The sequence below is a fragment of the Macrotis lagotis genome, chromosome 3 (assembly GCF_037893015.1).
Source record: "Macrotis lagotis isolate mMagLag1 chromosome 3, bilby.v1.9.chrom.fasta, whole genome shotgun sequence".
Classification (NCBI taxonomy): Eukaryota; Metazoa; Chordata; class Mammalia; order Peramelemorphia; family Peramelidae; genus Macrotis; species Macrotis lagotis.
In genome coordinates, this window is record NC_133660.1 from 28,542,085 (window position 1) to 28,555,566 (window position 13,482).

General features: G+C 34.8%; 1 protein-coding gene across 1 annotated transcript in view; it reads left to right on the forward strand.

Moving 5' to 3' along the window:
- The window catches only part of FAT4 (FAT atypical cadherin 4), a 210,511-nt gene that overhangs the window by 171,033 nt on the left and 25,996 nt on the right, over positions 1-13,482 (forward strand). Inside the window, exons 10-11 of the mRNA XM_074231539.1 lie at positions 9,218-9,322; positions 10,715-11,022. Of these exons, the coding sequence (XP_074087640.1) occupies positions 9,218-9,322; positions 10,715-11,022 (413 nt within the window). The remainder of the gene's footprint in view (positions 1-9,217; positions 9,323-10,714; positions 11,023-13,482) is intronic.

Sequence of the window (13,482 nt, forward strand, 5' to 3'; positions counted from 1 at the left end):
AAAACCATCTATAGATAGAGGGATAGTCAAATGAATAGAAAATAAACAGATGGTTAGATAGATAGATGACAGACAGATGATTGACAGTTAAATATATTATTCATTAGGCACTTCCTATAGTTCAGGTACAGAGCAATGTGTCAAAAGTCTGCCAGGATATATCCTGATGCCCCTCCCACCCCCAGTCTGTTTGCAGGTTCTTTTCTTTGTTAAGTCAATCCCAGGTTCCTAGGGACAGTCTAAAGGGTGGATAGGTACAAGTTCATCCAAAATGCAGACAATTTCTCTTATTGCTTTCCCCTAACATTGTCTAAATTGGGTAAAATCTTATTTCCCTTTGGATTAAAGGCCTCCCTATCCACATTGATAGACAGGATTCACTGTAATAGCAAAAGCACACAAATAAAAACTAAAAATGAATGCCCATTTTAGTTGTAAGCAGTGACGATTCCAGCAAGATTGGATGGGTGAGCAACTTGGCTTGCCCTCCTGCTCCTATTCCTCGTACATTCTCTGAATCATGGGAAGTAAAATTATCAGACAGATAAAAGGGAGCATGTTGTCCCTGGAGTACTGCTCCAGGAAAGGGTAATGGGAAATAAAGTGACTATGGACAGGATTCCTGGCAACCATTTGGGTGTATTTTGGCCTAGTCTATTGTCTAGTCTTCTGATGGTTTCAGGTCCATCCACATCTTGCTGGTATTGGTTCAGAACTTCATCTCCAATCTTTCCTCATCATTTACTAATGTGACTCTGGGTAAATCTCATTTTCCTTACTAAGATTCATTTTTTTCTTCTGTAAAAGGAAGGGAGGGTGTAGACTTGATATTCTAGAAGTTCTCTTTACATTTTAAGATTATGATACTCTAGTATCTAATTCATACTCTAGTTCTTTTGCCTCTTTTTTTCTTTGTTCATAATCTTCACCTTGAATGGAGGCCATTCACCATTACTCTGTTTCCCACTTGCTCATCCTGTCAAGGAAAATGAACCCCAAATCACCTGGAGGTAGCCAGTGGAGACTTCAGGAACTGTACTTCTTCCTTCTCCATCTTCCAGCTTCCCTGTGGAAGTCCATTTGAGGTCACCAAACTTCAGGGCCTGTTAAGGTTTGCTCATTCATAAAATACATGCTAGCTAGCCAGTGGACCTCTCCAGATTCATCAATGATATCTCTAATCAAGGAGTTATCATGACCCCAAGTATGGCATAGAGAGTTATCATGGCCCAAAGAATTTTTTCCTTCTTCTTTAATCTAAACATCCTACTTTTTTCCCAACAGATTCTAACTTTAACTAGTTTTAGGGATCTTTTCCCATGTTGAATAAATACCCTTCCCTGCCCTTATAGTAATGGTGGTACTCTGAACTGAACATAATATTCCCAATATAGACTCCCAATAGGTCAAAGAAAGCATCTACCCTTTTCTCTTGGAGGCCTCCCCCATTTAGTGGAGCCCAGGATCACCTTAATAAGCCCACAACTGTCTTCTTGTACAATTGGCTTTAACTGAGGTTGGCCTAACTCACCCATGCAAGCAATAATTTAAGTATGAGAAGTCTTTACCTGTGATTTCATTGGTAGAGTAAACTTCAGATGAATATTCCCTACAATATAGAGTTAAATTCTTTTGTAAAAACAGTTGGATAATGCTTGTGGAATCTTTCTCAGAATATTTTATTTAATAATTGAAGGGGGGCAGCTAGGTGGAATAGTGGATAAAGCACCGGCCCTGGAGTCAGGAGTACCTGGGATCAAATGCGGTCTCACACACTTAATAATTGCCTAGCTGTGTGGCCTTGGGCAGGCCACTTAACCCCATTTGCCTTGCAAAAATCTAAACAAATAAACAAACAAATAAATAATTGAAGGGAAGGCTAAATTTTATTTAGAAGTTAGCCAATATAAAGTTTTATTTTCACATATATGTTCAAAAATCCACTGCTCCTGAACCTCAAGTTAAGATTCCCAGTCTTAGAGAGTTGACTAAAATACTGAGAAATTTGAGTGACTTGTCCTGGGTCACATAACGATTGGGTTTTAGAATTGAGATCTATCTGACTCTAGGTTCAGTTCTTTATCAGCTATACTGCATTACCCCTCAAAGATAGTTACATTGGGGACAATGCAAAAACCTACTCTTTCAGGTTTCTGCTTTGCAGAAGACAACATGATAAAATATGGGGTTTTGTATTTTATATTCTTTCATGCTTGCTATGAAGATCAAAAGACATTAGAAAGGTCTGCAAAAATTAGAAAGTTCTATGTAAATATAGAAGATAAGAACTTTGATAGTTATTTTATGTGGGAGAGAAGATATAACATTGGATAAAAGAATTATATCTTTTACCTACTTAATGGGAAATTGAAAATATTATGGGGGAGGGGGGAATTTAAAAAGAAAATCAAAGATTGCCACTTCTAGAATCCTAAGTAGCCCTGACCTTCAGAAAGAAACAATATGAAGAAAACCAATGGAGTCATTAGTGTGTTCTCATGCCTTTTTGGCATTTCCCTTACCCAAATGAACCTCCTAACCTCCTGCAAAGATTTACAAACTTTCCTTCCTCTCAATGATCATTTCTCAGGCCTGTTTCTCATTATTGTCACCCCCCCCCCATATTCTGGTCTTTGCTAGTTAACATGGGTAGTCATCATGGATTAATCATCTCTATGACTCTCTGCCAAGTTACCCCCTCCCAGGTGGCATGTCTAAACCCAGTTAAAAAATATCCTAAAAAAGACACATGTATTCAGAAACTGTTTTGGTTAGCAAGGTATTTTGGACATCCCTTCAAACAACCAGTAGATATAGGACCTGATTGAGAGAATGAATGGAATCAATGAAAAAATAATATCAAGTTTTTTGTGTATCAGGCAAAGCACTCAGTGCTGGGAAACAAATGTAAACAAAAAGAAAGTCATTGCCTGCCTTCAAGGAACTTACATTCTAATGGGAAAGATACCCCATAGAGGAAAATGACTTTTCTACTATTTCATTTTTGATAACTGAATAGTCTAGCATTTGGAAAGGGCAGGTTTACTTCCCTATGATCTTCTAATGTATTATTTAACACTTGAACATTTTTAAAATAACATGTCAATTTTGAAATAAGTTTTTCTCTTTGAACTATAGTATATACTGAAACTATATGAAAATAAAAGGGACTCAGACAGTCTTGTTGATAGAAAAGCTAAAGGGATAGTGACTGGACTCATGGGACTTATAGCTATGGGGTCATATCATCAGTAGGTTAAAATACTTTGTTGATTTAAGAGCATTCATATTAGTTTCAGATTCTTAATATGTAATTCTTTCTTGTTTCTTTATTTCATTCTCTATTTGTGATCTGTCCCAATACCCTTTGAACTATTTGAGGGAAGGAACTGTCTTATGCCTTGTTCTATTCCCAGACACAGTGTCTGATATGTGATAAATACTTAATAAATGTTTATTGATTGGTTGGCCTGTGATTTCTTGAATGGGGATTTCCTCTTATGAAAACTCCTTCCAGTGATACATAACAGCAGTGCATCTGCAATATATAATTTTAGAAATTACCTGATATCAGGGGCCACTAGGTGGTACAGTGGATGGAAACTGGTCCTGGAGTCAGGAGGTACTGAGTTTAAATCTGGCCTCAGACACTTATTAATTACCTAGCTGTGTGACTTTTGGCAAATCATTTAACCCCTGTTGCCTTGCCAAAAAAAGAAAAAAATCCAAAAAAATGCAATGGTGTGTTCTTCCCAATATTATCTAGGAGTATAAATAATTTGACTTTCATTGAATGAACAGAGAGCAAAATTTATTTCATGTCTTTCCTATTTTCCAAAGGATAATGCTATGATTTATTGATGTTAAAAAAAAATCAACTGTTCCTGATTCTTCTTCATTTTTTGACCTAGGCAAAAATCTTGGGCACTACAAAATTTTCCCCTGCCAAATTTTCCACCTTCTCCAAATTCCAGAGATAACTCATCAAAGATCCTCTTCTGTGATTTGACAGAACTGCTAGAATTCCTTTTTTACTAGTAAATGGTATTAATGAAGAGCTGAGGACAGGAGACAAAATAGTTAAGCTGGAATATAATCTAATGATAATGATTCTTAAAATACAGTTTAATACCTTTTATAAAAGATTTGAGACAAGATGGTAAGTTGAGTTATCAGCTTAAAGACTAATAAAAAAGAAGGTATTACTAGCTCCTACTTTCCCCCAAGATTGCTAATTTCAATCACTTAACAATTTTGTTCTTCAGTTGCTTCATCTGTAAAATAATAAACATTGTTATTGGTAAATTGGTAAAAAAGAAATTACCTGATGTCACTGAGGATTTAAGTGGTTTAGGGTCACAGTTATGGCTGAGGTAAGACTTTGATCCAAGTCTTCCTGACTTGGATCCGGCACAAAACCTCTATATTCTATATCAGGGATCTGCAAATGTTTCCTATGATGGGCAAGATAGTAATTATCTTATGCTTTGTGGACAAAGAAGCAAAATTGAGGATATTATATAGGTTCTTATAAAACAAGAAAGGAAAAAAATTTCCACAAATTTTCCATTTATAATAAAAATGTTAATTCCATATATATAATTTATAATATAGAGGTAATAAGAAGAAGAATGGAATATTTTGGGGGAAAGTATTTCACCCAATTGGAGTTCAAATTTAGTGTTCTATATCATTAAAATTCATTACCAATATTCATTTCTTAATGTTACTGTCATAACTTTATATATATATATATATATGTATATATATATATATATGTATATACACTATGACCATATATACATGACTATATACATGACTATATATACAGGTAAACACATTTATATATGTGGATATACACACACATATACACATATCTGCACATAATTTTCTCTTCTAAAATAACCTTTCATCAAAATAGATACTGCCTAATACCAATGTGAATCCATGGGCATATAAATATTATATTTCATTAAGTATTCCTAAATTTCATTTAAAACATTTGAATTCACTTAAAAATTGACTTTTAAATTCTCTCCCGCCCTCTATAAAATGCTCATTGTTGTTTTTCAAAAAATGCTAGTTTTTTAGTTGATTCTCTAGGGTTCTCTAAGAAGAACATCCTATCATCTGCAGAGAGTCATAGTTTTGTTTCCTCAATGCCTATTTTGATTCCCTCAATTTCTTTTCCTTGTTTTATTGCTATAGCTAGTATTTTTAAGGTAATATTGAATAATAGTGGTGGTAATGGACATACATACTTGCTTCAATCCTCTTTGTATTGGGAAGGCTTCTAGTTTATCCCATTTTAGTTAGCACTTGCTATTTAGATAAATATTACTTATCATTTTGGGAAAGATTCCATTTATTTCTATATATCCTAGTGGTTTTTTTAATTAACAATGGATGTTATATTTTTTAAAAAAAACTTTTTCTGTATCTCTTGATATCATCATGGTTTTTTTGTTTTTCGTTATTGATAGTTACTTCTAGTTTTGCTAATATTGAACTACCCTGCATCCTTGGTATGAATTCTATTCAATCATTTTATATGAACTTTGCGAGAGATTGCTACAAGCTGTGAGCATATGATTTTAATTGAGCATATTTATCGCTTGGAAGACATGTGTAGAAGTCTATTAGATTCATTTCTTTTAAAAATATCATTTAGCATGTTATTATATTGAAGATTAATTACTTCCAATTGAGGTTAGATGGAAATTACTAAACTGCACTGTTAAAAAGATGCTGAAATATGCATTTTTTTGCACATGCACTGTGTTCAAAAAATGATGCTTAAATTGTGGTGTGAGCTTGGAAATATATCCTTTGAGAATTTGTTTTGGAATAGTTATCTGGCTTCTTGTTTTAACTTCTGACAACATGGGGAGCATATAATAAAGCATACATTCCTTTTCATTCAAACAATATTAGTTGTCTTTAACTTTATCACAGCAGAAGTTTCACATATAAATGCTCTTTTGCCTTGTAATTTTAGGCTGAATTCATTTAAAAAAGAGTAATCCCATTAAAAACTAATCTCCAAACCCATGCAGTGAATGTTTGATAATAGCTGTTGAGGGTGTTTTCTTCACAAAAATTTCCTTCTTGGCTCTGAGGAAAAAAAATCATAATAAAGCTTTTGTTTTATCTCTTATTTCCTTATTTTGACATGATGAGTAAGCATTGTAAGTTTTTTTAAGTTGAGATAGCATAGGGCAATATATCTTGTACTTTAAACAATGTTGAGCTATAACTTCATCCTTGTAATTTGTAGTGTGCTGGGTTTTAAATGGAAAGTGATGAGAGTTTCCCATTTGGTGTCTGATGCAACCACTCAACTAGGTCACTGCTGTGTTAAAAAAAAAAGTCATGGAAAATACATAAATGAATGAGAGGGTTGACTTATGGAAACTGAAATTTGAATTTCATACATCATTAATAATCTTTTAATTTCTTTGAATCACTTAAAAATGTAAAACAAATTCCCAAAACCATTTTAAACTCTATTAAAAAAACTAACAAACAAACAAAATAAACAGGTGACAAACTTGTTTGGCCTGCAAGCCAAAATAACAAGAGTTAAAAGAAAGGAAGGAAAGAAGGAAGGAAGGAAGGAAGGAAGGAAGGAAGGAAGGAAGGAAGGAAGGAAGGAAGGAAGGAAGGGAGGGAGGGAGGGAGGGAGGAAGGGAGGGAGGAAGGGAGGGAGGCAAGGAGGAAAGAAGGAAAGGAAGACAAATTTGACCTATATTTAGAGAAGTGTTCTAAGTTGTGATTTACTCACACTTAAAATGATATCTCTCATGATAGCAGGTTTCAGCAATAGAAATAGAGTGAGAGATTCACAGAACTTGGCTGATAGCTTTAGATAGAAGGATCAGAAAAGAAAAAAGACCAAGTCATTTCTGGAGTAGAGGGTGTAATTTTTTAGCTTTATATAAAAACACATATGTTCAATTAATGTGATCTTATATTGGCATGCTGGTTGTAAAATCTTTGAGGGAGAGAACAGCTATTGCTAATCAAATCTTGTAATGACTAATTAACATGCTGTTTAATTAATCACTTAATTACCCCAACAAGCATTTCTTAAATTCCTACAATGCCCAATGCCATGTTCTAGCAAAGGGAGAAATAAAAGCATAAATGAAACAAAGTTGTAGCCTCCAAGAAAATGAATGCTATTCTGGGTTAGTGGTCACTTCTGAAATTCTATGAGTCTATCATTCTAAAACTTCATGGATCCACTGTTAAAAATAGAATATTAGAAAAGGATTTATGTTAGGCCAGGGACAGACCCTCCTAAATTGTGAAACAAATGATGTATTAATCACAGAGGGAGAGGAAAAGACAACTGACGGAGATAGTCATTGATATCACACAATGCCAAGAAAATACAAGAAAAGTCTCCAGCCATGTTAGATAGACCCTTTCTGATTACTTTGTCTTTAGTATGGTTTGATATATTTTTACTGACTGCTCTAGGGACTAGTCAAGCCAAAGAATTTGACCAAAGACAACTATAGGCGTTTTCTTGTGTTTGAAGTGAAATCAAGCTCCACCTTTGATGAAATGACAAATTGAAATTGAGGGAAGTAGTGACAGTGGATATACTGAATAGCACAGGATCCCTGCTAATTGCTTGAAGTTGAGAACTGAATTTATGTGATTCTGGAAAGGTTGTTGGAATTTAAGTGGGAAAAGTTTGGCAGATAGAGGTGAATCTGATCTTCAAATGTATTATGGATAATGTAAAATTCTCAGTGTCTAGAAAACAAATGCAGGGCAAAGAACACAGCACATTCCCCAGACGAGAGGTGAAATGTAGCAGGAGATGAGATCACAGCAGAATTCAATACATTTGAACCATTTAAATGCCCTTGATTTTCATCAGTTTTTGTCTCAAATATTGAGGATCTATGATTTCCATTATGGATTAGAAAGGACGTACTCCACAATCAGAAATTAATGTCTAAGAACAGAAGTTCTAATCTAATCTAGGATCTGTGTCTAGTTTAATCTAGGATTTCATCTATGAATTTGGATTGGGGGGGAGTTGTCTCAAGTTTCACTAACTTCTAATTGAAATTTATTTTCCTTCCTCTCTCCCTCCCTTATCCCCCCCCTCCTTGCTTCCTTTTCACATTCCTTTTCACCTTTCTTTCCACCTTTCTTTCTTTCCTCTTTTCTTTCTTTCCTCCTTTCTTCTTTCTTTCTTTCCTCTGTTTTTCTTTCTTTCCTCCTTTCCTTCCTTTCTCCTTTCTTTCTTTCTTTCTTTTTCTTTCTTTCTTTCTTTCTTTCTCTTTCTTTCTTTCCTCTGTTCTTCTTTCTTTCCTCCTTTCCTTCTGTCCTTCCCTCCTTCCTTCCTTCCCTCCTTCCTTCCTTCCTTCCTTCCTTTTTTCTTTCTTTCTTTCTTTCTTTCTTTCTTTCTTTTTCTTTCTTTCTTTCTTTCTTTCTTTCTTTCTTTCTTTCTTTCTTCTTTTGTGATTTAAATTATTTGCCCAGTGTTCCATAGCTAGCTGAAACTGAATTTGAATTCAGGTCCTCTTGATTCTAAGGTCAGTTGATCTATCCAGTGAACCACCTAACTGTCCTATTTAGTATTTCCTTTAATTATTTTTTTCTCTCTCTAACCTTCTCTTATATGTTATTTTTTTGTTTCCTTCAATTATTGAAAAAATATTATTTTGGCATAGGACCCATAGACTTCACCAGACTGCCAAAGGAAGACATAAATGCTTTAGGCACCTATCTTAGAGACATGGAATTAAGAAAGAATTGGAGACTTTTCCAGAGCAAAAGAACTCATGATGGAAGTATTAAACCTATGTCTAAAAAAATGACATACTTCACAGCTCTGAAAATTATTTAGTTTTAGTCAACAATTTCTTCCAAGAACACAAAATTATTTCTCATTCAATTAAACAAGGAATTGCATAAATTAATTAATTAATAGATCACATTTTAAAATAGTAAATAAAATGTATCTCACAAAATAATTGCCCTTGACTTTCTTAATAACGGGCAAATTCAATAATTAAGGCAATTTTAAACATAGCTTAAAGCTGCATTAAGATTTTTAGGATATCTTGTATAAAGTAAGTTTTCTTTGGAATAAGGAATAAATGTGTTCTAAGTGATTATTACACAAATATATAAGAAAAATTTCCATTCTTACTTTTTTAAAAATCTGTTTCCTTTTTTTGCTATCTTTCAGGGAAAATGTGTGAATCTTCTATCAATTATTGTGAATGCAATCCTTGCTTCAATGGGGGCTCCTGTCAGAGTGGAGTTGAGTCTTACTACTGTCATTGTCCATTTGGTGAGTATAGCTTTCCTTTTTTGTTGTTTTCCAGATCAGTTCTGGATGCTACTCCAAATACTATTAATATTCGAGAACAGCTTTGTATTGGTGAGAGGATATAAGATGTATGCAAGGATAGTGGCTTATATAGAAATAAATAAAATCACTGGTGAATTGAAGATTGTGAAATCCATATGACAGCTATTAATTGTGCTGATACAATGCCTTATCATGCTTTTGAGATATCTCTGGGTTACAAAAACTAACATAAGAGCCCCTCCTTTCCCCCCAAATCTTAGTAAGCTCAGATTTCCCATCTTGGAGTATCTATCAATCTGCCATTCCTAGATTGGGTAAGTTCAAAGATGCCAAAGACAATACTGGTCCCATGGGAACAAAGGATTCAAATGCAGTAGCTCATGCATCTAATTTCTAGAGTAGAGGGATTGCAATCAAGGGGATGGGAGAGGGAATCCACACCAAACAAAATATGAACATTAAAATAATAATAATATTATATATGTCACAATAAAGTATGCAATATTCATTACATAATCTTAATGTTTATATAATATTAATTATTTATGATTATAGTTACATGATTAATAAAATAAAATAAACTTTTTATAAGACTATATATAAAACTGTTTTTGACAAAGTGCTCTACAAATATCTCATTTTATCCTCAAATAATTCCAGGAAGCAGGAGCCATAATTATTCTTATATTACAGATGAGGAAACTGAGCTTTCAGAAGTTATGTGACTTGCTCAGGGTCATTGGATCTGACTCCAACTCTTTTTGACTCCATGCCCAGTCCTCTGTAAACTGTGCCACCCAGTGGCCTAAGTGAGGAAGTGTAGAAATAATTGAATGCCTTACGAATTAAGAAAAATGCTAAGAGACCATCAAATAAAATTTCTTCAATACCTTTATCATTCTACCCTTTATTAGGGTCCATATTATCTTCCTCATTAGATTCAAAGCTCATTGAAATAGAGACTGCTACAATATAATTATTCATCTGACACACTGTAGGAGTCTCAGCAAATGTGTATTGATTGATTTCTTCCATCATGGGTCTTCATGTAGCCATGTGGATGTTGGAATGTTCTAGTAAATTTTTAACAACCCGCTCTCTTGAAAAAAAATGTTGTATCAAAAATAAATGTAGATATGACACACTTTTAAATTTAATCTTCATTATTGTTTCTCCCATTACTTTATACAATCAACAAAATAATGAATCAAACGCTGATTTGAAAAATTTGCTGATTTTTGAGATGTGATTATTCACACTAAACATTTAACAATCAGCTCTAATGAACCTATATGAATCAAGCCTTATTTAACAAAACAATTTCCCCAGATTCAAGTTGTGTTCAAACTATCTGTATTTTCTCAACTTTAGGAGTCTTTGGAAAACACTGTGAATTGAATAGCTATGGATTTGAAGAATTGTCATACATGGAATTTCCCAGCTTGGACGCCAACAATAATTATATATATGTCAAGTTTGCCACCATCAAAAGTCATGCTTTACTGCTTTATAACTATGACAATCAGACGGGAGAACGAGCTGAGTTCTTGGCCCTGGAAATAGCAGAAGAGCGACTGAGGTTCTCCTATAACATTGGCAGTGGTACATACAAACTGACCACAATGAAGAAAGTTTCTGATGGACATTTCCATACTGTGATCGCCCGGAGAGCAGGCATGGTAAGGCAGTCGTAGGTTTTTCAATCACGTGACCCCATGACCACAGTGTATCATATCCTTCTATCTTTCACTATTTCCCAAAGTATGTCCAAGCTCATGGTTGCCACTTTCATGACCCAATCTATCCATCTCATTCTCTGCTGTCCCCTTTTTGTTTTGTTTTCAATATTTCCCAACATCAAGGTCTTTTCCAGTCAAGGCTGTGGTGTATGAAGAAGGAAAGGTATTTCCTCTCAGCTCTGTGAGACCTGAGAGTTTAACTTGAATTAGACCTTAAATTAAGTAAAATTGGGTGCATTCACTATACTGCCAATTTGGGGAAATTATAGTCTGTGACTTTATGAGAAATATTTCCCTTCAAGCTAGCAAGAGTAACAGGATATCAGATGTAAAAGGAATCTCAAAGCCTATATACTCTAAACCATACTTGAACAGATGTCCCTTTAATATTATCCCTGACAAAATGGCCATCTAGTCTTTTTTATCTCCATAAGCAGTTTATTCCACATATAGACAGTTCGCTCTGTTAGGATTTTTTTTTCATAATTTTCCAGTCCCTTTACCCACTGTTTTTAATTCTACTTTCTGGGTGCAAGCAGAATCAAACCCAATTTCCTAAGAATGACCAATCAAATCTTTGAAGACAAATATATATCCTTAAAAGCAAAGTCTTCCTTAATTGGGACTGAATACCTCTAGCTGTTTTCAACAATTCTACCATGACATAGTACTCAGAAGCATTTGTCAACATTCTGGCCACAGACCTCTGGATGTACCCCAATTTTCCCACACTCTTCTTAAAGTAGAGTACAATGTGTTGTCCCACTAGGGGAAAACAGCAGCATGATCATCTCCCCAGTTCCTGACATTATGCCTTCCTTAATTCATATTAAGTTTATATTTGCTTCTATTTTTTTAATTATCTTGTATCATTATTAACTCACACTAAACTTATCATCCCCTAATAGCTCTTGAATTTTTTCACATGAATTTTCAAGTCTAGCCTTGTCTATTTTTAGAACACTGGACCTATAGTCAAGAAGACCTGAGTTCAAATCCTGACTTGTCCTGAATAGAGATCATACTGGCTTTAGGTGACCCTGAGTCTCTGCTTGGTCTCAATCTCCTTTATCCTCTCTTGGGGTCCTAGAATTTTGGAAATAGTGCTGGTTTCAAAAATTTTAGAACACACTCCCCATCTCCCCCCCGCCCCGGCCCAGGTTAACTACTGTCTTTGATCATCTGTTGGGAGCTGACTTTACTCCTTGCTATAACTTGATGAGATTAGTGATTGTACTGGATTCAGGATGGCCCATGAACCTCTTTTCCATCTCTATCTTCTTGTGCAGTGATCAGCTGAGGACCAGGCTCTATTCCCTTCTATAGCTTCAATAAACCATAACCATTACCTTGCTAGCTTTAGGATACTTTTATTACAAATACTGCAGTCTTCAGTTTTGTTCAAAATTCCTTGACTAGTGAGGCCACAGACATCTTCTCACATAGTATGCTCCTGACTTTCTCCTTGCTCTACTGGCTCATCCTGAAACCTTCTTCAGTACATGTGACCTCTTTACTCTGGAACAATCTACCACCCTCAGAGTCCATTCACTATGGGAGATCCCGCTGAAAAGCTGTCTCACCCTTTCTCCATTTGTTGAGTTCCTCCTGGAGCCTCCACTTTATAATGTTTAGCATAGTGGTTGGAACAGAGTAATAAATGTGTGTTGTTTATTTAATCGATTGATTCATGGATTAGAGGGGCTAAGATTGACCTAGGCCCATTCTCTTCCCAACTTTGTTCTTGACTTCTGATCCTCAAAGCCAGGCATCTGAGTTAGTTACTTTTGTTCAGTAAGTGTTGAAGAAATGCTTCTTTCTCTATCTTCCCTTCCCTGGTTCTAGACTAGATAAAGAAAATTACTGGTATTTTTCTTTCCTTTTATGGATCATTGATTTATCTGGAATCCTTATAAGTCTTTTCTGGGGAATTTCTTAAGGGAGGCAGACTTGGATAACCCTTCTCATTGCCTTCTTTGAAAAGAAATACCTCATAGACTTATTGTGTGAAAAGTCCCCCTGCAAACTTCTCTAAAGAAGAGTAAGGTTAGTGAATTGAAAATCCAGGATGGGGAATGTTTCATTTTTCTTTACAGCATTTGGAATGAAAAAGAAGTAGCATTTCACTTGATCCCCAAAACAACATGAACCAACAATGGGATGCAGTGGCTTACATATATATATGTTCATGCCAATGAAAACAAGTAGAAATAGAATTCAAGTGCTTAGATCAATGGGATCAAGAGTCCTTCCAAAGGCTCAAGTAATCCAACTGCATCTAGAATACTGTATTTAACTTAAGAGATCAAATTTTAAATAAGGCATAGATAAAATAAAGGATAACCAACATAGTAGGAGAGTCACACAAAATGAAGAATGATTGAAGAAATGGAAGATTTT